General features: G+C 42.8%; 1 protein-coding gene across 1 annotated transcript in view; it reads right to left on the bottom strand.

Annotated features, from left to right (window-relative positions):
• Positions 1–2517: 2517 nt before the first annotated feature.
• Positions 2518–26297, bottom strand: part of LOC115127353 (probable G-protein coupled receptor 149) — a 41197-nt gene continuing 17417 nt past the window's right edge. The window contains exon 4 of the mRNA XM_065027157.1: positions 2518–3780. Within this exon, the coding sequence (XP_064883229.1) occupies positions 3163–3780 (618 nt within the window). The 3' untranslated portion in view covers positions 2518–3162. The remainder of the gene's footprint in view (positions 3781–26297) is intronic.

Here is a 26297-nt window from a genome sequence, read left to right as displayed (position 1 = left end):
TCGAAAAAAACGCACATTCACTTGGTGCCTCCATCAGTGGTAAAATATTCACACTGTCGTTCAGGGAAATTATTAGTGGAATGTTCATGAGGCAGAAAAAAACACTGTCGTATATTCATCTCCCCTTCTACCCCTCTCTCTCTCTCTCTCTCCCCTCTACCTCTCTCTCTCTCTCTCTCTCTCTCCCTCTCTCTACCTCTCTCTACCTCTCTCTCTCTCTCTCTCTCTCTCTCTCTCTCTCTCGCACCTTCTATTTCTCTCTTCAGACTGATTTACATAAAATGATAGTTTTGTCTCACAGCAGCAGAATGAACAGTATGGTAAATGATCTATTTTGAATCCAGGCTTTCAGCAGATTATATTACGAGTACAGACACACTGATCTGTATGTAACACACACACAGTGGGATGACTCAGACACAGGGGCTGGTAGTCTCCATGTTTACTTATTGGTGAGGGCCATACCCATTGGAAGCCATATGTTGGAGACCCTGGAAGGAATACTAACATGGGTAATCTTCTCTCCATCCTTTCTCTCTGCACAACCTTTCAGTCTTCACTCTTTCATTGTGCTGCTAACCTTTAGTCCTGTATCACCTTCTCTCCACCTCATCCCTTAGTCCTGCATCACCTTCTCTCCACCTCATCCCTTAGTCCTGCATCACCTTCTCTCCACCTCATCCCTTAGTCCTGCAGCATCACCTTCTCTCCACCTCACCTCATCCCTTAGTCCTGTATCACCTTCTCTCCACCTCATCCCTTAGTCTTGCATCACCTTCTCTCCACCTCACCTAATCATTAGTCCTGCAGCATCACCTTCTCTCCACCTCATCCCTTAGTCCTGCAGCATCACCTTCTCTCCACCTCATCCCTTAGTCTTGCAGCATCACCTTCTCTCCACCTCATCCCTTAGTCCTGCAGCATCACCTTCTCTCCACCTCACCTAATCCTTTAGTCCTGTATCACCTTCTCTCCACCTCATCCCTTAGTCCTGCATCACCGTCTCTCCACCTCATCCCTTAGTCCTGCATCACCTTCTCTCCACCTCATCCCTTAATCCTGCACCATCACGTTCTCTCCACCTCATCCCTTAGTCCTGCAGCATCACCTTCTCTCCACCTCATCCCTTAGTCCTGCTGCATCACCTTCTCTCCACCTCATCCCTTAGTCCTGCATCACCTTCTCTCCACCTCATCCCTTAGTCCTGCACCATCACCTTCTCTCCACCTCATCCCTTAGTCCTGCATCACCTTCTCTCCACCTCAACCCTTAGTCCTGCACCATCCCCTTCTCTCCACCTCATCCCTTAGTCCTGCACCATCCCTTCTCTCCACCTCATCCCTTAGTCCTGCATCACCTTCTCTCCACCTCATCCCTTAGTCTTGCTGCATCACCTTCTCTCCACCTAATCCTTTAGTCCTGCAGCATCACCTTCTCTCCACCTCATCCCTTAGTCCTGCATCACCTTCTCTCCACCTCACATAATCCCTTAGTCCTGCATCACTGTCTCTCCACCTCATCCCTTAGTCCTGCATCACCTTCTCTCCACCTCACCTCATCCTTTAGTCCTGTATCACCTTCTCTCCACCTCATCCCTTAGTCCTGCATCACCGTCTCTCCACCTCATCCCTTAGTCCTGCAGCATCACCTTCTCTCCAACTCATCCCTTAGTCCTGCAGCATCACCTTCTCTCCACCTCATCCCTTAGTCCTGCATCACCTTCTCTCCACCTCATCCCTTAGTCCTGCACCATCACCTTCTCTCCACCTCATCCCTTAGTCCTGCATCACCTTCTCTCCACCTCATCCCTTAGTCCTGCACCATCCCCTTCTCTCCACCTCATCCCTTAGTCCTGCATCACCTTCTCTCCACCTCATCCCTTAGTCCTGCATCACCTTCTCTCCACCTCATCCCTTAGTCCTGCATCACCTTCTCTCCACCTCATCCCTTAGTCCTGCAGCATCACCTTCTCTCCACCTCATCCCTTAGTCCTGCAGCATCACCTTCTCTCCACCTCATCCCTTAGTCTTGCAGCATCACCTTCTCTCCACCTCATCCCTTAGTCCTGCATCACCTTCTCTCCACCTCATCCCTTAGTCCTGCAGCATCACCTTCTCTCCACCTAATCCCTTAGTCCTGCAGCATCACCTTCTCTCCACCTCATCCCTTAGTCCTGCAGCATCACCTTCTCTCCACCTCATCCCTTAGTCCTGCAGCATCACCTTCTCTCCACCTCATCCCTTAGTCCTGCAGCATCACCTTCTCTCCACCTCATCCCTTAGTCCTGCATCACCTTCTCTCTGCCTCATCCTTTAGTCCTGCAGCATCATCTTCTCTCCACCTCATCCCTTAGTCCTGCATCACCTTCTCTCCCTCTCATCCCTTAGTCCTGCATCACCTTCTCTCCACCTCATCCCTTAGTCCTGCATCACCTTCTCTCCACCTCACCTAATCCCTTAGTCCTGCAGCATCATCTTCTCTCCACCTCATCCCTTAGACCTGCAGCATCACCTTCTCTCCACCTCATCCTTTACTCCTGCAGCATCACCTTCTCTCCACCTCACCTAATCCCTTAGTCCTGCAGCATCACCTTCTCTCCACCTCATCCTTTAGTCCTGCAGCATCATCTTCTCTCCACCTCACCTCATCCCTTAGTCCTGCATCACCTTCTCTCCATCTCATCCCTTATTCCTGCATCCACTTCTCTCCACCTCACCTCATCACATCTATACATAATGGACCTCTAAATCACAGAATGGACACAGGATAAGTGTCCCAGCAGTCTTAGGCAGTGGCAGCTAATGTTTAGTCAAAATACATACTTAAAATATATAGTTATGCATTCCCAGTCTGCATCCTTTGTGTGCTCATCAGTATGTCCACTCATTGTCTTCCTGTGTGTATCAGACTTATCTGTCCACTTCCTGTGTGTATCAGTCTTCTCTGTCCTCTCCCTGCTTCCTGTGTGTGTATCAGACTTCTCTGTCCACTTCCTGCTTCCTGTGTGTATATCAGACTTCTCTGTCCACTTCCTGCTTCCTGTGTGTATCAGACTTCTCTGTCCACTTCCTGCTTCCTGTGTGTTTATCAGCCTTCTCTGTCTCTTCCTGCTTCCTGTGTATGTATCAGACTTCTCTGTACACTTCCTGCTTCCTGTGTGTATCAGTCTTCTCTGTCCTCTTCCTGCTTCCTGTAGGCTTCGTTGAGCAGCTGTATCTCCTCGCGGTAGCCTCCCGTCTCCTGTTTCTGCCTGCGACTGTTCTGCCGGTGGGCCTCCACCGTGTCAGGGATGTTGATGTTGATGTTGTCCACCTCGGGGTTGCCACTGTTGGGGATGAGCAATGAGTAGGAGGCTGTCTCCCCCAGGTCACAGGAGACAAAGCGGTTCTCCTTCCGAGAATAGCGCAGCGACGGGGAGCGGGCGTGGGTGGATGACTGGCTGATGTTAGAGATGATGGACACGCTGTCCGTGGCCTCCTCGTTGTCACAGATCTCCAACACCTCCAGGTGGATCTTCACATTGGTGTCCCGCATTCCCACCTCCACCTCCGTCCCCACTCCCCCGGCCGGGCCCCCGGTGGTGGGGTCGTCTGCACTGGGCTCGTGGCCTACAGACTTCGAGCGGTAGACCTCCACCTTCTTGGTGGCGTGGGGGGAGATGGTGAGGCCGTCGCTGCTGACCTCGTAGGTGGAGAGGGAGAGGGTCTTCCCTGTGGGGGCATGCAGGGAGACGGTGCCCTGGAAGGCACACAGAGGGAGGGCCAGACCTCCCCCAGATCTCTGTAAGGACACAAGACGAACACAGACTAAAGTCAAAACCTAGTAGAGCAACAACTATACATTTTATCAAGGGCATATACAGAAATATCTCAACGTACATTTCCCATTATATACAGATCAAAGAGACCAAATAAATACAGATAATTTGTGATGTTGAAAATAAAATAATTCTATTGAAATGGTAGTAGTTCTCAAAAGGCCTTTATCTTTGTTGAGAAACAAAGTGTGTGTATATGCAGGTGTGATTAGAGCACAGGGTAGAATACCTTTTCTCTCATTTCAAGCTCCCCTGCATCACTCAGCTAGGTGCTAGCGTAGCTCGTGGTAATAGAACGGGTGGTCTGCATCACTCAGCTAGGTGCTAGCGTAGCTCGTGGTAATAGAATGGGTGACCTGCATCACATTCAGCTAGGTGCTAGCGTAGCTCGTGGTAATAGAATGGGTGATCTGCATCACATTCAGCTAGGTGCTAGCATAGCTCGTGGTAATAGAATGGGTGATCTGCATCACTCAGCTAGGTGCTAGCATAGCTCGTGGTAATAGAATGGGTGGTCTACATCACTCAGCTAGGTGCTAGCATAGCTCGTGGTAATAGAATGGGTGATCTGCATCACTCAGCTAGGTGCTAGCATAGCCCGTGGTAATAGAATGGGTGACCTGCATCACATTCAGCTAGGTGCTAGCATAGCTCGTGGTAATAGAATGGGTGATCTGCATCACTCAGCTAGGTGCTAGCATAGCCCGTGGTAATAGAATGGGTGACCTGCATCACATTCAGCTAGGTGCTAGCATAGCTCCTGGTAATAGAATGGGTGGTCTGCATCACATTCAGAATAGCTTGTGGTATTAGAATGGCTTATCTGTATCACTCAGCTAGGTGCTAGCATAGCTTGTGGTAATAGAACGGGTGGTCTGCATCACTCAGCTAGGTGCTAGCATAGCTCGTGGTAATAGAATGGGTGATCTGCATCACATTCAGCTAGGTGCTAGCATAGCTCGTGGTAATAGAATGGTCTGCATCACTCAGCTAGGTGCTGCATCACTGGGTGACCTGCATCACATTCAGCTAGGTGCTAGCGTAGCTCGTGGTAATAGAATGGGTGATCTGCATCACTTCAGCTAGGTGCTAGCATAGCTCGTGGTAATAGAATGGGTGATCTGCATCACTCAGCTAGGTGCTAGCATAGCTCGTGGTAATAGAATGGGTGACCTGCATCACATTCAGCTAGGTGCTAGCATAGCTCCTGGTAATAGAATGGGTGGTCTGCATCACATTCAGCTAGGTGCTAGCATAGCTCGTGGTATTAGAATGGCTTATCTGTATCACTCAGCTAGGTGCTAGCATAGCTCTGTGGTAATAGAATGGGTGGTCTGCATCACTCAGCTAGGTGCTAGCATAGCTCGTGGTAATAGAATGGGTGACCTGCATCACATTCAGCTAGGTGCTAGCATAGCTCGTGGTAATAGAATGGGTGATCTGCATCACTCAGCTAGGTGCTAGCATAGCTCGTGGTAATAGAATGGGTGGTCTGCATCACATTCAGCTAGGTGCTAGCATAGCTCGTGGTAATAGAATGGGTGACCTGCATCACTCAGCGGTGCTAGCATAGCTCCTGGTAATAGAATGGGTGGTCTGCATCACATTCAGCTAGGTGCTAGCATAGCTCAGTAATAGAATGGGTGATCTGCACTAGCAGGTGCTAGCATAGCTTGTGGTAATAGAATGGGTGGTCTGCATCACTCAGCTAGGTGCTAGCATAGCTCGTGGTAATAGAATGGGTGGTCTGCATCACATTCAGCTAGGTGCTAGCATAGCTCGTGGTAATAGAATGGGTTATCGCATCACATTCAGCTAGGTGCTAGCATAGCTCGTGGTAATAGAATGGTGGTCTGCATCACTCAGCTCTAGCATAGCTCGTGGTAATAGAATGGGTTATCTGCAGCTAGGTGCTAGCATAGCTCGTGGTAATAGAATGGGTGACCTGCATCACATTCAGCTGGGTGCTAGCATGGCTCGTGGTAATAGAATGGGTGGTCTGCATCAAGCTAGGTGCTAGCATAGCTGGCTTATCTGTATCACTCAGCTAGGTGCTAGCATGCTAGCTCTGTGGTAATAGAATGGGTGATCATCACTCAGCTAGGTGCTAGCATCTCGTGGTAAGAATGGGTGATCTGCATCACTCAGCTGGTGCTAGCATAGCTCCTGGTAATAGAATGGGTGGTCTGCATCACATTCAGCTAATGGTGCTAGCATAGCTCGTGGTAATAGAATGGGTGATCTGCATCACTCAGCTAGGTGCTAGCATAGCTCGTGGTAATAGAATGGTGGTCTGCATCACTCAGCTAGGTGCTAGCAGAATGGCTCTGTATCACTCAGGTAATAGGGGTGACCTGCATCACATTCAGCTAGGTGCTAATAGAATGGGTGATCTGCATCACTCATTAGCAGCTCGTGGTAATAGAATGGGTGACCTGCATCACATTCAGCTAGGTGCTAGCATAGCTCGTGGTAATAGAATGGGTGGTCTGCATCACATTCAGCTAGGTGAATGGGTGACCTGCAGCATGCTAACTCGTGGTATTAGAATGGCTTATCTGTATCACTCAGCTAGGTGCTAGCATAGCTCGTGGTAATAGAATGGGTGGTCTGCATCACATTGCAGCATCATTCAGCAGCTAGGTGCTCAGCTAGTGCTAGCATCTCGTGGTAATAGAATGGGTGACCTGCATCACATTCAGCTAGGTGCTAGCATAGCTCGTGGTAATAGAATGGGTGATCTGCATCACTCAGCTAGGTGCTAGCATAGCCGTGGTAATAGAATGGGTGGTCTGCATCACATTCAGCTAGGTGCTAGCATAGCTCGTGGTAATAGAATGGGTGACCTGCATCACATTCAGCTCGTGGTAATAGAATGGGTGGTCTGCATCACATTCAGCTAGGTGCTAGCATGGCTCGTGTAATAGAATGGGTGGTCTGCATCACATGCTATCTAGCATCTCGTGGTATTAGAATGGCTTATCTGTATCACTCAGCTAGGTGCTAGCTAGCTCGTGGTAATAGAATGGGTGGTCTACTCACTCAGCTAGGTTAGCAGCTCGTGGTAATAGGGCTTACCTGCATCACATTCAGCTAGGTGCTAGCTCCTGGTAATGGGTGGTCTGCATCACTCAGCTAGGTGCTAGCATAGCTCGTGGTAATAGAATGGGTGATCTGCATCACTTCAGCTAGGTGCTAGCATAGCTCGTGGTAATCGTGGTAGAATGGGTGGTCTGCATCACTCAGCTAGGTGCTAGCGTAGCTCGTGGTAATAGAATGGGTGACCTGCATCACATTCAGCTAGGTGCTAGCATAGCTTAATAGAATGGGTGATCTGCATACTCAGCTAGGTGCTAGCATAGCTCGTGGTAATAGAATGGGTGGTCTGCATCACTCAGCTAGGTGCTAGCATAGCTCGTGGTAATAGAATGGGTGATCTGCATCACTCAGCATAGCTCGTGGTAATAGAATGGGTGACCTGCATCACTCAGCTAGGTGCTAGCATAGCATGGCTCACATTCAGTGGTAATAGAATGGGTGGTCTGCATCACATTCAGCTTATCTGGCTGGTGCTCATTCAGAATGGCTTATCTGCATCACTCAGGTGCTAGGTGGTCTGCATCACTCAGCTCTAGTGGTAATAGAATGGGTGGTCTGCATCACATTCAGCTAGGTGCTAGCATAGCTGTAATAGAATGGGTGATCTGCATCACTCAGCTAGGTGCTAGCATAGCTCGTGGTAATAGAATGGGTGGTCTGCATCACTCAGCTCAGCATAGCTCGTGGTAATAGAATGGGTGGTCTGCATCACATTCAGCTAGGTGCTAGCATGGCTCGTGGTATAGAATGGCTTATCTGTATCACTCAGCTAGGTGCTAGCAAGCTGGGTAATAGTGGTCACTCAGCTAGGTCACTGCGTGGTTAGAATGGGTGGTCAGCTGGTGCTAGCATAGCTCGTGGTAATAGAATGGGTGACTGCATCACATTCAGCTAGTGCTAGCATAGCTCGTGGTAATAGAATGGGTGGTCTGCATCACTCAGCTGGTGCTAGCAGCTAGAACGAGTGGTCTCATCACTCAGCTAGGTAGCATAGCTCGTGGTAATAGAATGGGTGACCTGCATCACATTCAGCTAGGTGCTAGCATAGCTCGTGGTAATAGAATGGGTGATCTGCATCACATTCAGCTAGGTGCTAGCATAGCTCGTGGTAATAGAATGGGTGATCTGCATCACTCAGCTAGGTGCTAGCATAGCTCGTGGTAATAGAATGGGTGACCTGCATCACATTCAGCTAGGTGCTAGCATAGCTTGTGGTAATAGAATGGGTGATCTGCATCACTCAGCTAGGTGCTAGCATAGCCCGTGGTAATAGAATGGGTGACCTGCATCACATTCAGCTAGGTGCTAGCATAGCTCCTGGTAATAGAATGGGTGGTCTGCATCACATTCAGCTAGGTGCTAGCATAGCTCGTGGTATTAGAATGGCTTATCTGTATCACTCAGCTAGGTGCTAGCATAGCTCGTGGTAATAGAATGGGTGGTCTGCATCACTCAGCTAGGTGCTATCTCGTGGTAATAGAATGGGTGACCTGCATCACATTCAGCTAGGTGCTAGCATAGCTCGTGGTAATAGAATGGGTGATCTGCATCACTCAGCTAGGTGCTAGCATAGCTCGTGGTAATAGAATGGGTGGTCTACATCACTCAGCTAGGTGCTAGCATAGCTCGTGGTAATAGAATGGGTGATCTGCATCACTCAGCTAGGTGCTAGCATAGCCCGTGGTAATAGAATGGGTGACCTGCATCACATTCAGCTAGGTGCTAGCATAGCTTGTGGTAATAGAATGGGTGATCTGCATCACTCAGCTATGTGCTAGCATTGCAGGTGCTAGCATAGCCCGTGGTAATAGAATGGGTGACCTGCATCACATTCAGCTAGGTGCTAGCTCTGGTAATAGAATGGGTGGTCTGCTGCATCGTGGTATTAGACATTCAGCTAGGTGCTAGCATAGCTCTATTAGAATGGCTTATCTGTATCACTCAGCTAGGTGCTAGCAATAGAATGGGTGGTCTGCATCACTCAGCTAGGTGCTAGCGTAGCTCGTGGTAATAGAATGGGTGACCTGCATCACATTCAGCTAGGTGCTAGCATAGCTCGTGGTAATAGAATGGTGATCTGCATCACTCAGCTAAGCATGGGAATGGGTGGTCTGCATCACATTCAGCTTAGCATAGCTCGTGGTAATAGAATGGGTGACCTGCATCACATTCAGCTAGGTGCTAGCATAGCTCGTGGTAATAGAATGGGTGGTCTGCATCACTCAGCTAGGTGCTAGCATAGCTCGTGGTAATAGAATGGGTGGTCTGCATCACATTCAGCTAGGTGCTAGCATAGCTCGTGGTATTAGAATGGCTTATCTGTATCACTCAGCTAGGTGCTAGCATAGCTTGTGGTAATAGAACGGGTGGTCTGCATCACTCAGCTAGGTGCTAGCATAGCTCGTGGTAATAGAATGGGTGATCTGCATCACTCAGCTAGGTGCTAGCATAGCTCGTGGTAATAGAATGGGTGACCTGCATCACATTCAGCTAGGTGCTAGCATAGCTCGTGGTAATAGAATGGGTGGTCTGCATCACTCAGCTAGGTGCTAGCATAGCTCGTGGTATTAGAATGGCTTATCTGTATCACTCAGCTAGGTGCTAGCATAGCTCGTGGTAATAGAATGGGTGGTCTACATCACTCAGCTAGGTGCTAGCATAGCTCGTGGTAATAGAATGGGTGACCTGCATCACATTCAGCTAGGTGCTAGCATAGCTCGTGGTAATAGAATGGGTGACCTGCATCACATTCAGCTAGGTGCTAGCATAGCTCGTGGTAATAGAATGGGTGACCTGCATCACTTCAGCTAGGTGCTAGCATAGCTCGTGGTAATAGAATGGGTGATCTGCATCACTCAGCTAGGTGCTAGCATAGCTCGTGGTAATAGAATGGGTGACCTGCATCACATTCAGCTAGGTGCTAGCATAGCTCGTGGTAATAGAATGGGTGGTCTGCATCAGCTCGCATAGCTCGTATTAGAATGGCTTATCTGTATCACTCAGCTAGGTGCTAGCATAGCTCGTGGTAATAGAATGGGTGGTCTGCATCACATTCAGCTAGGTGCTAGCATAGCTCGTGGTAATAGAATGGGTGGTCTGCATCACATTCAGCTAGGTGCTAGCATAGCTCATGGTAATAGAATGGGTGACACTGCATCACATTCAGCTAGGGTGCTAGCATAGCTCGTGGTAATAGAATGGGTGGTCTGCACCTGCATCACATTCATTAGCTATCTGGTGCTAGCATAGCTCGTGGTAATAGAATGGTGACCTCATCACATTCAGCTGCAGGTGCTAGCATAGCTCGTGGTAATAGAATGGGTGACCTGCATCACATTCAGCTAGGTGCTAGCTAGCATAGAATGGGTGGTCTGCATCACTTCAGTGGTAATAGAAGAATGGGTGGTCTGCATCACATTCAGCTAGGTGCTAGCATAGCTCGTGGTAATAGAATGGGTGACCTGCATCACATTCAGCTAGGTGCTAGCATAGCTCGTGGTAATAGAACGAATGCATGGGTGAATCTGCATCACATTCAGCTAGGTGCCAGCATAGCTCGTGGTAATGGAATGGGTGATCTGCATCACTCAGCAGGTGCTAGCATAGCTCGTGGTAATAGAATGGGTGATCTGCATCACTCAGCTCTAGCATAGCTCGTGGTAATAGAATGGGTGACCTGCATCACATTCAGCTAGGTGCTAGCATAGCTCGTGGTAATAGAATGGGTGGTCTGCATCACTCAGCTCATAGCTCGTGGTATTAGAATGGCTTATCTGTATCACTCAGCTAGGTGCTAGCATAGCTCGTGGTAATAGAATGGGTGGTCTGCATCACTCAGCTAGGTGCTAGCATAGCTCGTGGTAATAGAATGGGTGACCTGCATCACATTCAGCTAGGTGCTAGCATAGCTCGTGGTAATAGAATGGGTGACCTGCATCACATTCAGCTAGGTGCTAGCATAGCTCGTGGTAATAGAATGGGTGACCTGCATCACATTCAGCTAGGTGCTAGCATAGCTCGTGGTAATAGAATGGGTGACCTGCATCACATTCAGCTAGGTGCTAGCATAGCTCGTGGTAATAGAATGGGTGGTCTGCATCACATTCAGCTAGGTGCTAGCATAGCTCGTGGTAATAGAATGGGTGACCTGCATCACTCAGCTAGGTGCTAGCATAGCTCGTGGTAATAGAATGGGTGATCTGCATCACTCAGCTAGGTGCTAGCATAGCTCGTGGTAATAGAATGGGTGGTCTGCATCACTCAGCTAGGTGCTAGCATAGCTCGTGGTATTAGAATGGCTTATCTGTATCACTCAGCTAGGTGCTAGCATAGCTCGTGGTAATAGAATGGGTGGTCTGCATCACATTCAGCTAGGTGCTAGCATAGCTCGTGGTAATAGAATGGGTGGTCTGCATCACATTCAGCTAGGTGCTAGCATAGCTCGTGGTAATAGAATGGGTGGTCTGCATCACATTCAGCTAGGTGCTAGCATAGCTCGTGGTAATAGAATGGGTGGTCTGCATCACATTCAGCTAGGTGCTAGCATAGCTCGTGGTATTAGAATGGCTTATCTGTATCACTCAGCTAGGTGCTAGCATAGCTCGTGGTAATAGAACGGGTGGTCTGCATCACTCAGCTAGGTGCTAGCATAGCTCGTGGTAATAGAATGGGTGGTCTGCATCACTCAGCTAGGTGCTAGCATAGCTCGTGGTAATAGAATGGGTGGTCTGCATCACATTCAGCTAGGTGCTAGCATAGCTCGTGGTAATAGAATGGGTGAGCTTCCACCATTAAGTGTAAATGGATGTTCTCAATCCATTATTACTTTCATTAACGAATGAAAGGGTCCCTCTTTTAAAGTACAAGACTATTTTCAATAATTTAATATTTTGCATTTTGTCATGTCGCTTTAATGTTGATGTACTTGTATGTAAACACAGATTTCATTCTAAGAGAAAGAGAGAGAAACTGACCCAAAAATTAAGGAAAGCATTGAAAATGTACAGAATCAGTGAGCATAGCCTTGCTATTGAGAAAGGCCGACTTGGCACTCAAGAGAACACAGGCTATGTGCACACTGCCCACAACATGAGGTGGAAACTGAGCTGCACTTCCTAACCTCCTGCCAAATGTATGACCATATTAGAGACACATATTTCCCTCAGATTACACAGATCCACAAAGATTTCGAAAACAAACCCAATTTTGATAAACTCCCATATCTACTGGGTGAAATTCCACAGTGTGCCATCACAGCAGCAAGATTTGTGACCTGTTGCCACGAGAAAAGGGCAACCAGTGAAGAACAAACAACATTGTAAATACAACCCATATTTATGTTTATTTATATTCCCTTTTGTACTTTAACTATTTGTACATCGTTACAACGCTGTATATAGACATAATATGACATTTGTAATGTCTCTATTCTGTTGGAACCGAGTGTAATGTTTACTGTTTAGTTTTTATTGTTTATTTCACTTTTATTTATTATCTATTTCATTTGCTCTGGCAATGTAAATATATGTTTTCCATGCCAATAAAGCCCTTTAATTGAGAGTGTGAGAGTGTGAGAAAGAGAGTGACAGAGGCATAGCGAGTGAGAGAGGCATAGCGCGAGAGAGTGTGAGAGAGTGTGAGAGGGAGAGAGAGGGAGAGAGGGAAAGAGAGAGTGAGAGAGTAACGGTTAAGGGAGTGGCAGGTTGTCTAACTGGTTGTATTGAGCTTGACTAAGATGAGTAGATTAGTTAAGACATGGTGATCTGTTGATCTTACCCACCCTGTCATTATCTTCAACCCCCTCTCTTTCCTTTCTCTCTCTTATCTGTCTTACCCTCTGTCTCCCATTGTCTCTCTTTCTCTCTATCCCACATTGGAGAAAACTAAAGCATTGAGACGTCAATATGCCTGCCGTGCCTCACAGTCACGCTGGGAGGAAAACACACTGTGCCAGTCGAATCAAATAATACACCAAGCCCATCAGCGGAGCAACGGGGAGGGAGAGCAGGAGGGGGAGGGGGAGGGAGGAGAGGGAGGGAGGGAGGGAGGGAGGGAGGGAGGGAGAGAGGGAGGGAGGGAGGGAGGGAGGAAAACACACTGTGCCAGTCGAATCAAATAATACACCAAGCCCATCAGCGGAGCAACGGGGAGGGAGAGCAGGAGGGGGGAGAGAGGGAGGGAGGGAGGGAGGGAGGGAGGAAAACACACTGTGCCAGTCGAATCAAATAATACACCAAGCCCATCAGCGGAGCAACGGGGAGGGAGAGCAGGAGGGGGGGGAGGGAGGGAGAGAGGGAGAGAGGGAGGGAGGGAGGGAGGAAACACACTGTGCCAGTCGAATCAAATAATACACCAAGCCCATCAGCGGAGCAACGGGGAGGGAGAGCAGGAGGGGAGAGAGGGAGGGAGGGAGGGAGGGAGGGAGGGAGGGAGGGAGGGAGGAAAACACACTGTGCCAGGCGAATCAAATAATACACCAAGCCCATCAGCGGAGCAACGGGGAGGGAGAGCAGGAGGGGGGAGGGAGGGAGGGAGAGCAGGGGGGGGGGGAGTCATAGGGGTAGGCAGAGAGAGGGAGGGAGGGAGGGAGAGCAGGAGGGGGAGGGAGGGAGGGAGGGAGGAGGGAGGGAGGGAGAGTGGGAGGGAGAGGGGAGGGAGGGAGAGAGGGAGGGAGGGAGGGAGGGGAGAGGGGAGACATAGGGTATGCAGAGAGAGGAAGAACGAGAGAGAGAGAGAGATGGAGGGAGGGAGGGAGGGAGGGGGGGGGAGGGGGGAGGGAGAGCAGGAGGGGGGGAGAGAGAGGGAGGGAGAGCAGGAGGGGGAGGGGAGGGAGGGAGGGAGAGAGGGAGGGAGGGAGGGAGAGAGGGAGGGAGGGAGGGGAGAGCAGGAGGGGGGAGGGAGGGAGGGAGAGCAGGAGGGAGGAGAGGGAGGGAGGGAGGGAGGGAGGGAGAGCAGGAGGGGGGGAGACATAGGGGTAGAGAGAGAAAGAGAGAGAGAGAGAGAGATGAAGACAACATCAATTCACACATCTCTCCATGGCCCCAAGAAGACGACATGTTTTCAACTTCTGGTCTAAACTGTGGTGTTTCTAAAATGTCCTTAACATTGCCCAGAGATAGAGAGTGATAGTGAAAGCTAGTGTCACCCTGTCTTCATTAACACAGTGGGTAGAGTCACTGAAAGGCCAAACAATGTCTCCCTCCTTAATGTCTGGAAAACTAGAGGCTTGAGGCTTGTAGCACAGTGTGGCGTAGTGGATGAAAACAGGACACAACAACAACACAACAACAACACAATCCTGACCTCTGTTTTCATCTGTGATGCACGTGACCTTCTGTTCCTAATGTGTTTCCAGAAATGTTACATGGGTATATCATTCAGTATATCATTACAGTATGTGAGAACATCTTCACACACACGTACACACACACACACACACACACACACACACACACACACACACACACACACACACACACACACACACACACACACACACACACAGACACACACACACACACACACACACAAAGACAATACTATAAACAGGATGTAAACTAAGTGCCAAAACACACTCCAACACCCAAGGCACTTCCTAATCCACAGCACAGCAGCGTTGTAGAAAGCAGCCAGTGTGTTTGTGTGTGTGTGTGTTTTTGTGTGTGTGTGTGTGTGTGTGTGTGTGTGTGTGTCTGGAGTACAATGTGTTTTTAACGCCTTCCTAATATTGAGTTGCACAGTAATTATGACAACTTCCAGTGGACGTCTTCCAACCTATCAGAGCTCATGAACTGACATGTTGTCCACCACGGCTAGCCAACAGAAAGGGATGCTATGTTAGCCGTAGCTAACATAGCTACGTAGCCAGCTGGTTAACATAGTATCCCTTTCTGTTGGCTAGCCGTAGCCAGCTGGCTACGGCTAGCCAACAGAAAGGGATGCTATGTTAGCCAGCAGTACAGCATACTAGTACAGTATGTTGTAATGTAGAAAGTCTAGGGTACAGTATGTTGTAATGTAGAAAGTCTAGGGTACAGTATGTTGTAATGTAGAAAGTCTAGGGTACAGTATGTTGTAATGTAGAAAGTCTAGGGTACAGTATGTTGTAATGTAGAAAGTCTAGGGTACAGTATGTTGTAATGTAGAAAGTGTAGGGTACAGTATGTTGTAATGTAGAAAGTCTAGGGTACAGTATGTTGTAATGTAGAAAGTCTAGGGTACAGTATGTTGTAATGTAGAAAGTCTAGGGTACAGTATGTTGTAATGTAGAAAGTCTAGGGTACAGTATGTTGTAATGTAGAAGGTGTAGGGTACAGTATGTTGTAAAGTAGAAGGTGTAGGATACAGTATGTGGTAATGTAGAAAGTGTAGGGTACAGTATGTTGTAATGTAGAAAGTGTAGGGTAAAGTATGTTGTAAAGTAGAAAGTCTAGGGTACAGTATGTTGTAAAGTAGAATGTGTAGGGTACAGTATGTTGTAAAGTAGAAAGTCTAGGGTACAGTATGTTGTATAGTAGAAAGTCTAGGGTACAGTATGTTGTAATGTAGAAAGGTGTAGGGTACAGTATGTTGTAATGTAGTAGAAGGTGTAGGGTACAGTATGTTGTAAAGTAGAAGGTGTAGGGTACAGTATGTTGTAATGTAGAAAGTAGAAATGTAGGGTACAGTATGTTGTAAAGTAGAAAGTAGAAAGTGTAGGGTACAGTATGTTGTAATGTAGAAAGTAGAAAGTGTAGGATACAGTATGTTGTAATAAGAAAGTAGAAGTGTAGGGTACAGTATGTTGTAAAGTAGAAAGTAGAAAGTGTAGGGTACAGTATGTTGTCAAGTGTAGGGTACAGTATGTTGTAAAGTAGAAAGTGTAGGGTACAGTATGTTGTAATGTAGAAAGTGTAGGGTACAGTATGTTGTAAGAAAGTAGAATGTGTAGGGATACAGTATGTTTATAAAAGTAGAAAGTGTAAGTATGTTTATGTGTAAGAAGTCTAATGTTTGTAAAGAAAGTGTCTAGGGTACAGTATGTTGTAATGTAGAAAGTAGAATCTAGGGATACAGTATTTGTAAAGTAGAAAGTGTAGGATACAGTATGTTGTAAAATAAGAAAGTAGAATGTGTAGGGATACAGTATGTTGTAAAGTAGAAGTGTAGGGTACAGTATATTTGTAATGTAGAAAGTGTAAGGTACAATGTAATGTTGTGGGTACAGTATGTTGTAAAGTAGAAAGTGTAGGATACAGTATGTTGTAAAAATTAAGAAAATTAGAAAGTGTAGGATAAAGTAGAAGATTGTAAAGTTGTAATGAAAGTCAAAATACAGTATGTTGCTAAAGTAGAAAGTGTAAGATACAGTATGTTGTAATGTAGAAAGTGTAGGGGTACAGTATGTTGTAATGTAAGAAAGTGTAGGGTACAGTATGTTGTAATGTAGAAAGTGTAGGGTACAGTATGTTAATGTAAAAGTAGAAAGTGTAGGGTACAGTATGTTGCTGTAAAGTAGAAGTCTAGTTGTAAAGGAGAAAGTAGAAGGTGTAGTGTTGTAAAGTAGAAGTATGGTGCAGAATGTCTAGGGTACAGTATGTTGTAATGTAGAAAGTGTAAGAAAGTGTAGATGTTTATTTTAGAAAGTCTAGGGTACTGTAATGTAGAAAGTAGAGTGTAGGGTACAGTATGTTTGTAATGTAGAAAGTAGAAAGTGTAGGATACAATTGTATTTGTAAGTGTAGAATGTGTAGGATACAGTATGTTGTAATGTAGAAGCAGTGTAGGATACAGTATGTTGTAATGTAAAAGTAGAAAGTGTAGGGCTACAGTATTTTTGTAAAGGAAAAGTAGAAGGTGTAGGATACAGTATGTTGTAAAGGAGAAAGTAGAAAGTCTAGGGTACAGTATGTTGTAATGTAGAAAGTCTACCAGAATTTTTTATGTTGTAATGCTAGAAAGTCTAGGGTACAGTATTTGTAATGTAGAAAAGTGTAGGGGTACAGTATGTTGTAATGTAGAAAGTCTAGAATTTTAGTATGTTGTAAAGTAGAAAGTCTAGGGGTACAGTATGTTGTAATGTAAGAAGGTGTAGGGTACAGTATGTTGTAAAGTAGAGGTGTAGGATACAGTATGTTGTAAAGTAGAAAGTGTAGGGAGTACAGTATGTTGTAATGTAGAAGTAAGTGTAGGGTACAGTATGTTGTAATGTAGAAAGTCTAGGGTACAGTATGTTGTAAAGTAGAAAGTGTAGGGTACAGTATGTTGTAATGTAGAAAAGTCTAGGGTACAGTATGTTGTAAAGTAGAAAGTGTAGGAGTACAGTATGTTGTAAAGTAGAAAGTGTAGGGTACAGTATGTTGTAATGTAGAAAGTAGAAGTGTAGGGTACAGTATGTTGTAAAGTAGAAAGTCTAGGGTACAGTATGTTGTAATGTAGAAAATCTAGGGTAATGTAGCATATTTATTGTAAGTGAAAGTGGGTACAGTATTTGTAATGTAGAAAGTGTAGGGGTACAGTATGTTGTAATGTAGAAAGTAGAATGTGTAGGGTACAGTATGTTGTAAAGTAGAAAGTGTAGGGTACAGTATGTTGTAATGTAGAAAGTGTAGGGTATGTTGTATGTTTGTAAAGTAGAAAGTGTAGGGTACAGTATGTTGTAAAGTAGAAAGTGTAAAGTAGGGTCTAGGGTAGTATGTTGTAATGTAGAAAATGTAGAAAGTGTAGGGTACAGTATGTTGTAATGTAGAAATCCCCAGTGTAGGGTACAGTATGTTGTAAGTATATTGTAAAGTAGAAGGTGTAGGTACAGTATGTTGTAATGAAAGTAGAAAGTGTAGGGTACAGTATGTTTGTAATGTAGAAAGTGTAGGATACAGTATGTTTGTAATGTAGAATGTGTAGTGTAGAAAGTAGAATGTGTAGGATACAGTATGTTGTAAAGTAGAAAGTCAGGATACAGTATGTTGTAAAGTAAAAGTAGAAAGTGTAGGATACAGTATGTTGTAATGTAGAAAGTGTAGGGTACAGTATGTTGTAATGTAGAAAGTGTAGGGTACAGTATGTTGTAAAGTAGAAAGTGTAGGGTACAGTATGTTGTAATGTAGTGTAAGAAAGTAGAATGTAGGGTACAGTATGTTGTAAAAGTAGAAAGTGTAGGGTACAGTATGTTGTAAAGGAGAAAGTCTGAAGGTGTAGGGTAGAGTATGTTGTAAGTAAGAAAGTCTAGAAGTATATTTAGCAAGTAGAAAGTGTAGGGTACAGTATGTTGTAATGTAGAAAGTCTAGGGTACAGTATGTTGTAAAGTAGAAAGTGGGTGGTATGTTGTAATGTAGAAAGTCTAGGGTACAGTATGTTGTAAAGAAAGTCTAGGGTACAGAATGTTGTAATGTAGAAAGTCTAGGGTACAGTATGTTGTAATGTAGAAAGTGTAGGGTGCAGTATGTTTGTAGTAGAAAGTACAGTATGTTGTAATGTAGAAAGTCTAGGGTACAGTATGTTGTAATGTAGAAAGTGTAGGGTACAGTATGTTGTAATGTAGAAAGTGTAGGGTACAGTATGTTGTAAAGTAGAAAGTGTAGGGTACAGTATGTTGTAATGTAGAAGTGTAGGGTACAGTATGTTGTAATGTAGAAAGTGTAAGGGTAGGTTGCTACAGTATGTTGTAAAGGTTGTAAAGTGAACATGTAGGGTACAGTATGTTTGTAAAGTAGAAAGTGTAGGGTACAGTATGTTGTAAAGTAGAAAGTCTAGGGTACAGTATGTTGTAAAGAAAGTGTAGGGTACAGAAAGTGAAAGTGTAGGGTACAGTATGTTGTAAAGTAGAAAGTGTAGGGTACAGTATGTTGTAAAGTAGAAAGTGTAGGGTACAGTATGTTGTAATAGTAGAAAGTCTAGGGTACAGTATGTTGTAATGTAGAAAGTGTAGACAGTATGTTGTAATGTAGAAAGTGTAGGGTACAGTATGTTGTAATGTAGAAAGTGTAGGGTACAGTATGTTGTAAAGTAGAAAGTGTAGGGATACAGTATGTTGTAAAGTAGAAAGTGTGTAGGGTACAGTATGTTGTAAATGTAGAAAGTGTAGGGTACAGTATGTTGTAAAGTAGAAAGTGTAGGGTACAGTATGTTGTAATGTAGAAAGTCTAGGGTACAGTATGTTGTAATGTAGAAAGTAGGGTACAGTATGTGTAATGTAGAATGTAGAAAGTGTAGGGTACAGTATGTTTGTAAAGTAGAAAGTGTAGGGTACAGTATGTTGTAATGTAGAAAGTCTAGGGTACAGTATGTTGTAAAGTAGAAAGTCTAGGGTACAGTATGTTGTAAAGTAGAAAGTAGAGAATGTGTAGGGTACAGTATGTTGTAAAGTAGAAAGTCTAGGGTACAGTATGTTGTAATGTAGAAAGTGTAGGGTACAGTATGTTGTAATGAGAATGTGTAGGGTACAGTATGTTGTAAAGGAAAAAGTAGAAATGTAGGGTACAGTATGTTGTAAAGTAGAAAGTCTAGGTACAGTATGTTGTAAAGTAGAAAGTCTGGATACAGTATGTTGTAAAGGGAACAGTATGTTGGGTACAGTATGTTGTAAAGTAGAAAGTCTAGGGTACAGTATGTTGTAATAGAAAGAAAGTGTGGGATACAGTATGTTGTAAAGTAGAAAGTGTAGAATGTAGTAGGGTACAGTATGTTGTAATATAGAAAGTCTAGGGTACAGTATGTTGTAAAGTAGAAAGTAGAAAGTGTAGGATACAGTATGTTGTAATGTAGAAAGTAGAAAGTGTAGGATACAGTATGTTGTAATACAGTATGTTATGTGTAAAGTGGATAGGGTACAGTATGTTGTAAAGTAGAAAGTGAAGTGGTACAGTATGTTGTAATGTAGAAAGTGTAGGGTACAGTATGTTGTAATGTAGAAAGTGTAGGGTACAGTATGTTTGTAATGTAAAGTAGAAAAGTAGAAAGTGTAGGGTACAGTATGTTGTAAAGTAGAAAGTCTAGGGTACAGTATGTTGTAATGTAGAAAGTGTAGGGTACAGTATGTTGTAATGTAGAAAGTCTAGGGTACAGTATGTTGTAAAGTAGAAAGTCTAGGGTACAGTATGTTGTAATGTATGTAGGGTACAGTATGTTGTAAAGTAGAAAGTGTAGGGTACAGTATGTTGTAAAGTAGAAAGTGTCAGGGTACAGTAATGTAGAAAGTAAAAGTGTAGGGTACAGTATGTTGTAATGTGTGTAGGGTACAGTATGTTGTAAAGGAGAAAGTAGAAGGTGTAGGGTACAGTATGTTGTAATGTAGAAAGTCTAGGGTACAGTATGTTGTAATGTAGAAAGTGTAGGGTACAGTATGTTGTAATGTAGAAAGTCTAGGGTACAGTATGTTGTAAAGTAGAAAGTGTAGGGTACAGTATGTTGTAATGTAGAAAGTGTAGGGTACAGTATGTTGTAAAGTAGAAAGTGTAGGGTACAGTATGTTGTAAAGTAGAAAGTGTAGGGTACAGTATGTTGTAATGTAGAAAGTAGAAAGTGTAGGGTACAGTATTTTGTAAAGGAGAAAGTAGAAGGTAGGATACAGTATGTTGTAAAGGAAAAAGTAGAAAGTGTAGGGTACAGTATGTTGTAATGTAGAAAGTCTAGAAGTATGTTGTAATGTAGAAAGTCTACAGTATGTTGTAATGTAGAAAGAAAGTAGAAGGTGTAGGGTACAGTATGTTGTAATGTAGAAAGTCTAGGGTACAGTATGTTGTAATGTAGAAAGTGTAGGGTACAGTATGTTGTAAAGTAGAAAGTGTAGGGTACAGTATGTTGTAAAGTAGAAAGTGTAGGGTACAGTATGTTGTAAATGTAAAGTAGAAAGTGTAGGGGTACAGTATGTTGTAAAGTAGAAAGTCTAGGGTACAGTATGTTGTAATGTAGAAAGTGTAGGGTACAGTATGTTGTAAAGTAGAAAGTGTAGGGTACAGTATTTTTAAAGTAGAAAGTGTAGGGTACAGTATGTTGTAATGTAGAAAGTAGAAAGTGTAGGGTACAGTATGTTGTAAAGGAAAGTAGAAGGTGTAGGATACAGTATGTTGTAATGTAGAAAGTCTAGGGTACAGTATGTTGTAATGTAGAAAGTCTAGGGTACAGTATGTTGTAAAGTAGAAAGTCTAGGGTACAGTATGTTGTAATGTAGAAAGTGTAGGGTACAGTATGTTGTAATGTAGAAAGTCTAGGGTACAGTATGTTGTAAAGTAGAAGGTGTAGGGTACAGTATGTTGTAAAGTAGAAGGTGTAGGATACAGTATGTGGTAATGTAGAAAGTGTAGGGTACAGTATGTTGTAATGTAGAAAGTGTAGGGTAAAGTATGTTGTAAAGTAGAAAGTCTAGGGTACAGTATGTTGTAATGTAGAAAAGTGTAGGTACAGTATGTTGTAAAGTAGAAAGTCTAGGGTACAGTATGTTGTAATGTAGAAAGTCTAGGGTACAGTATGTTGTAATGTAGAAAGTCTAGGGTACAGTATGTTGTAATGTAGAAAGTCTAGGGTACAGTATGTTGTAATGTAGAAAGTCTAGGGTACAGTATGTTGTAATGTAGAAAGTCTAGGGTACAGTATGTTGTAAAGTAGAAAGTCTAGGGTAAGTATGTTGTAATGGAAAGTCTAGGGTACAGTATGTTGTAATGTAGAAAGTCTAGGGTACAGTATGTTGTAATGTAGAAAGTCTAGGGTACAGTATGTTGTAATGTAGAAGGTGTAGGGTACAGTATGTTGTAAAGTAGAAGGTGTAGGATACAGTATGTGGTAATGTAGAAAGTGTAGGGTACAGTATGTTGTAAAGTAGAAAGTCTAGGGTACAGTATGTTGTAAAGTAGAATGTGTAGGGTACAGTATGTTGTAAAGTAGAAAGTCTAGGGTACAGTATGTTGTAAAGTAGAAAGTGTAGGGTACAGTATGTTGTAAAGTAGAAAGTCTAGGGTACAGTATGTTGTATAGTAGAAAGTCTAGGGTACAGTATGTTGTAATGTAGAAAGTGTAGGGTACAGTATGTTGTAATGTAGAAAGTCTAGGGTACAGTATGTTGTAAAGTAGAAGGTGTAGGGTACAGTATGTTGTAAAGTAGAAGGTGTAGGGTACAGTATGTTGTAAAGTAGAAAGTAGAAAGTGTAGGGTACAGTATGTTGTAATGTAGAAAGTAGAAAGTGTAGGGTACAGTATGTTGTAATGTAGAATGTGTAGGATACAGTATGTTGTAAAGTAGAAAGTAGAAAGTGTAGGGTACAGTATGTTGTAAAGCAGAAAGTAGAATGTGTAGGATACAGTATGTTGTAAAGTAGAAAGTGTAGGGTACAGTATGTTGTAATGTAGAAAGTAGAATGTATGTTGTAATGTAGAAAGTAGAATGTGTAGGGTACAGTATGTTGTCAAGTAGAAAGTGTAGGGTACAGTATGTTGTAATGTAGAAAGTGTAGGGTACAGTATGTTGTAATGCAGAAAGTAGAATGTGTAGGGTACAGTATGTTGTAAAGTAGAAAGTGTAGGGTACAGTATGTTGTAATGTAGAAAGTCTAGGGTACAGTATGTTGTAAAGTAGAAAGTCTAGGGTACAGTATGTTGTAAAGTAGAAGGTCTAGGGTACAGTATGTTGTAAAGTAGAAAGTCTAGGGTACAGTATGTTGTAATGTAGAAAGTAGAATGTGTAGGATACAGTATGTTGTAAAGTAGAAAGTGTAGACAATGTTGTAATGTAAAGGTGTAGGGTACAGTATGTTGTAATGTAGAAAGTAGAATGTGTAGGATACAGTATGTTGTAAAGTAAAAAGTAGAAAGTGTAGGATACAGTATGTTGTAAAGTAGAATGTGTAGGATACAGTATGTTGTAATGTAGAAAGTAGAAAGTGTAGGATACAGTATGTTGTAAAGTAGAAAGTAGAAAGTGTAGGATACAGTATGTTGTAAAGTAGAAAGTGTAGGGTACAGTGTGTTGTAATGTAGAAAGTGTAGGGTACAGTATGTTGTAATGTAGAAAGTGTAGGGTACAGTATGTTGTAAAGTAGAAGTGTAGGGTACAGTATGTTGTAAAGTAGAAAGTCTAGGGTACAGTATGTTGTAAAGTAGAAGGTGTAGGGTACAGTATGTTGTAATGTAGAAAGTAGAAAGTGTAGGGTACAGTATGTTGTAATGTAGAAAGTAGAATGTGTAGGATACAGTATGTTGTAAAGTAGAAAGTAGAAAGTGTAGGATACAGTATGTTGTAAAGTAGAATGTGTAGGATACAGTATGTTGTAATGTAGAAAGTAGAATGTGTAGGATACAGTATGTTGTAAAGTAGAAAGTGTAGGATACAGTATGTTGTAAAGTAGAAAGTAGAAAGTGTAGGATACAGTATGTTGTAAAGTAGAAAGTGTAGGGTACAGTATGTTGTAATGTAGAAAGTGTAGGGTACAGTATGTTGTAATGTAGAAAGTGTAGGGTACAGTATGTTGTAAAGTAGAAAGTGTAGGGTACAGTATGTTGTAAAGTAGAAAGTCTAGGGTACAGTATGTTGTAAAATAGAAGGTGTAGGGTACAGTATGTTGTAATGTAGAAAGTAGAAAGTGTAGGGTAGAGTATGTTGTAATGTAGAAAGTAGAAAGTGTAGGATACAGTATGTTGTAAAGTAGAAGGTGTAGGGTACAGTATGTTGTAAAGTAGAAGGTGTAGGGTACAGTATGTTGTAAAGTAGAAAGTAGAAAGTGTAGGGTACAGTATGTTGTAATGTAGAAAGTAGAAAGTGTAGGGTACAGTATGTTGTAATGTAGAATGTGTAGGATACAGTATGTTGTAAAGTAGAAAGTAGAAAGTGTAGGGTACAGTATGTTGTAAAGCAGAAAGTAGAATGTGTAGGATACAGTATGTTGTAAAGTAGAAAGTGTAGGGTACAGTATGTTGTAATGTAGAAAGTGTAGGGTACAGTATGTTGTAATGTAGAAAGTAGAATGTGTAGGGTACAGTATGTTGTCAAGTAGAAAGTGTATGGTACAGTATGTTGTAATGTAGAAAGTGTAGGGTACAGTATGTTGTAATGCAGAAAGTAGAATGTGTAGGGTACAGTATGTTGTAAAGTAGAAAGTGTAGGGTACAGTATGTTGTAATGTAGAAAGTCTAGGGTACAGTATGTTGTAAAGTAGAAAGTCTAGGGTACAGTATGTTGTAAAGTAGAAGGTCTAGGGTACAGTATGTTGTAAAGTAGAAAGTCTAGGGTACAGTATGTTGTAATGTAGAAAGTAGAATGTGTAGGATACAGTATGTTGTAAAGTAGAAAGTGTAGGGTACAGTATGTTGTAATGTAGAAGGTGTAGGGTACAGTATGTTGTAATGTAGAAAGTAGAATGTGTAGGATACAGTATGTTGTAAAGTAGAAAGTAGAAAGTGTAGGATACAGTATGTTGTAAAGTAGAATGTGTAGGATACAGTATGTTGTAATGTAGAAAGTAGAATGTGTAGGATACAGTATGTTGTAAAGTAGAAAGTGTAGGATACAGTATGTTGTAAAGTAGAAAGTAGAAAGTGTAGGATACAGTATGTTGTAAAGTAGAAAGTGTAGGGTACAGTGTGTTGTAATGTAGAAAGTGTAGGGTACAGTATGTTGTAATGTAGAAAGTGTAGGGTACAGTATGTTGTAAAGTAGAAGTGTAGGGTACAGTATGTTGTAAAGTAGAAAGTCTAGGGTACAGTATGTTGTAAAGTAGAAGGTGTAGGGTACAGTATGTTGTAATGTAGAAAGTAGAAAGTGTAGGGTTGTAATGTAGAAAGTAGAATGTGTAGGATACAGTAAAAGTGTAGTGTAGGATACAGTATGTTGTAAAGTAGAATGTGTAGGATACAGTATGTTGTAATGTAGAAAGTAGAATGTGTAGGATACAGTATGTTGTAAAGTAGAAAGTGTAGGATACAGTATGTTGTAAAGTAGAAAGTAGAAAGTGTAGGATACAGTATGTTGTAAAGTAGAAAGTGTAGGGTACAGTATGTTGTAATGTAGAAAGTGTAGGGTACAGTATGTTGTAAAGTAGAAAGTGTAGGGTACAGTATGTTGTAAAGTAGAAAGTCTAGGGTACAGTATGTTGTAAAATAGAAGGTGTAGGGTACAGTATGTTGTAATGTAGAAAGTAGAAAGTGTAGGGTAGAGTATGTTGTAATGTAGAAAGTAGAAAGTGTAGGATACAGTATGTTGTAAAGTAGAAAGTGTAGGGTACAGTATGTTGTAATGTAGAAAGTGTAGGGTACAGTATGTTGTAATGTAGAAAGTGTAGGGTACAGTATGTTGTAAAGTAGAAAGTGTAGGGTACAGTATGTTGTAATGTAGAAAGTCTAGGGTACAGTATGTTGTAATGTAGAAAGTCTAGGGTACAGTATGTTGTAATGTAGAAAGTCTAGGGTACAGTATGTTGTAATGTAGAAAGTCTAGGGTACAGTATGTTGTAATGTAGAAAGTGTAGGGTACAGTATGTTGTAATGTAGAAAGTCTAGGGTACAGTATGTTGTAATGTAGAAAGTCTAGGGTACAGTATGTTGTAATGTAGAAAGTGTAGGGTACAGTATGTTGTAAAGGAGAAAGTAGAAGGTGTAGGGTACAGTATGTTGTAATGTAGAAAGTCTAGGGTACAGTATGTTGTAATGTAGAATGTCTAGGGTACAGTATGTTGTAATGTAGAAAGTGTAGGGTACAGTATGTTGTAATGTAGAAAGTCTAGGGTACAGTATGTTGTAAAGTAGAAAGTGTAGGGTACAGTATGTTGTAAATTAGAAAGTGTAGGGTACAGTATGTTGTAAAGTAGAAAGTGTAGGGTACAGAATGTTGTAATGTAGAAAGTAGAAAGTGTAGGGTACAGTATTTTGTAAAAGGAGAAAGTAGAAGGTGTAGGATACAGTATGTTGTAAAGGAGAAAGTAGAAGGTGTAGGGTACAGTATGTTGTAATGTAGAAAGTCTAGGGTACAGTATGTTGTAATGTAGAAAGTCTAGGGTACAGTATGTTGTAATGTAGAAAGTGTAGGGTACAGTATGTTGTAATGTAGAAAGTGTAGGGTACAGTATGTTGTAAAGTAGAAAGTGTAGGGTACAGTATGTTGTAATGTAGAAAGTGTAGGGTACAGTATGTTGTAAAGTAGAAAGTGTAGGGTACAGTATGTTGTAAAGTAGAAAGTGTAGGGTACAGTATGTTGTAATGTAGAAAGTAGAAAGTGTAGGGTACAGTATGTTGTAAAGTAGAAAGTCTAGGGTACAGTATGTTGTAATGTAGAAAGTGTAGGGTACAGTATGTTGTAAAGTAGAAAGTGTAGGGTACAGTATGTTGTAAAGTAGAAAGTCTAGGGTACAGTATGTTGTAAAGGAGAAAGTAGAAAGTGTAGGATACAGTATGTTGTAAAGGAGAAAGTAGAACGTGTAGGGT

The sequence above is a fragment of the Oncorhynchus nerka genome, linkage group LG14, assembly GCF_034236695.1.
Source record: "Oncorhynchus nerka isolate Pitt River linkage group LG14, Oner_Uvic_2.0, whole genome shotgun sequence".
Lineage (NCBI taxonomy): Eukaryota > Metazoa > Chordata > Actinopteri > Salmoniformes > Salmonidae > Oncorhynchus > Oncorhynchus nerka.
This window is presented reverse-complemented; position numbering and strand designations above follow the sequence as displayed.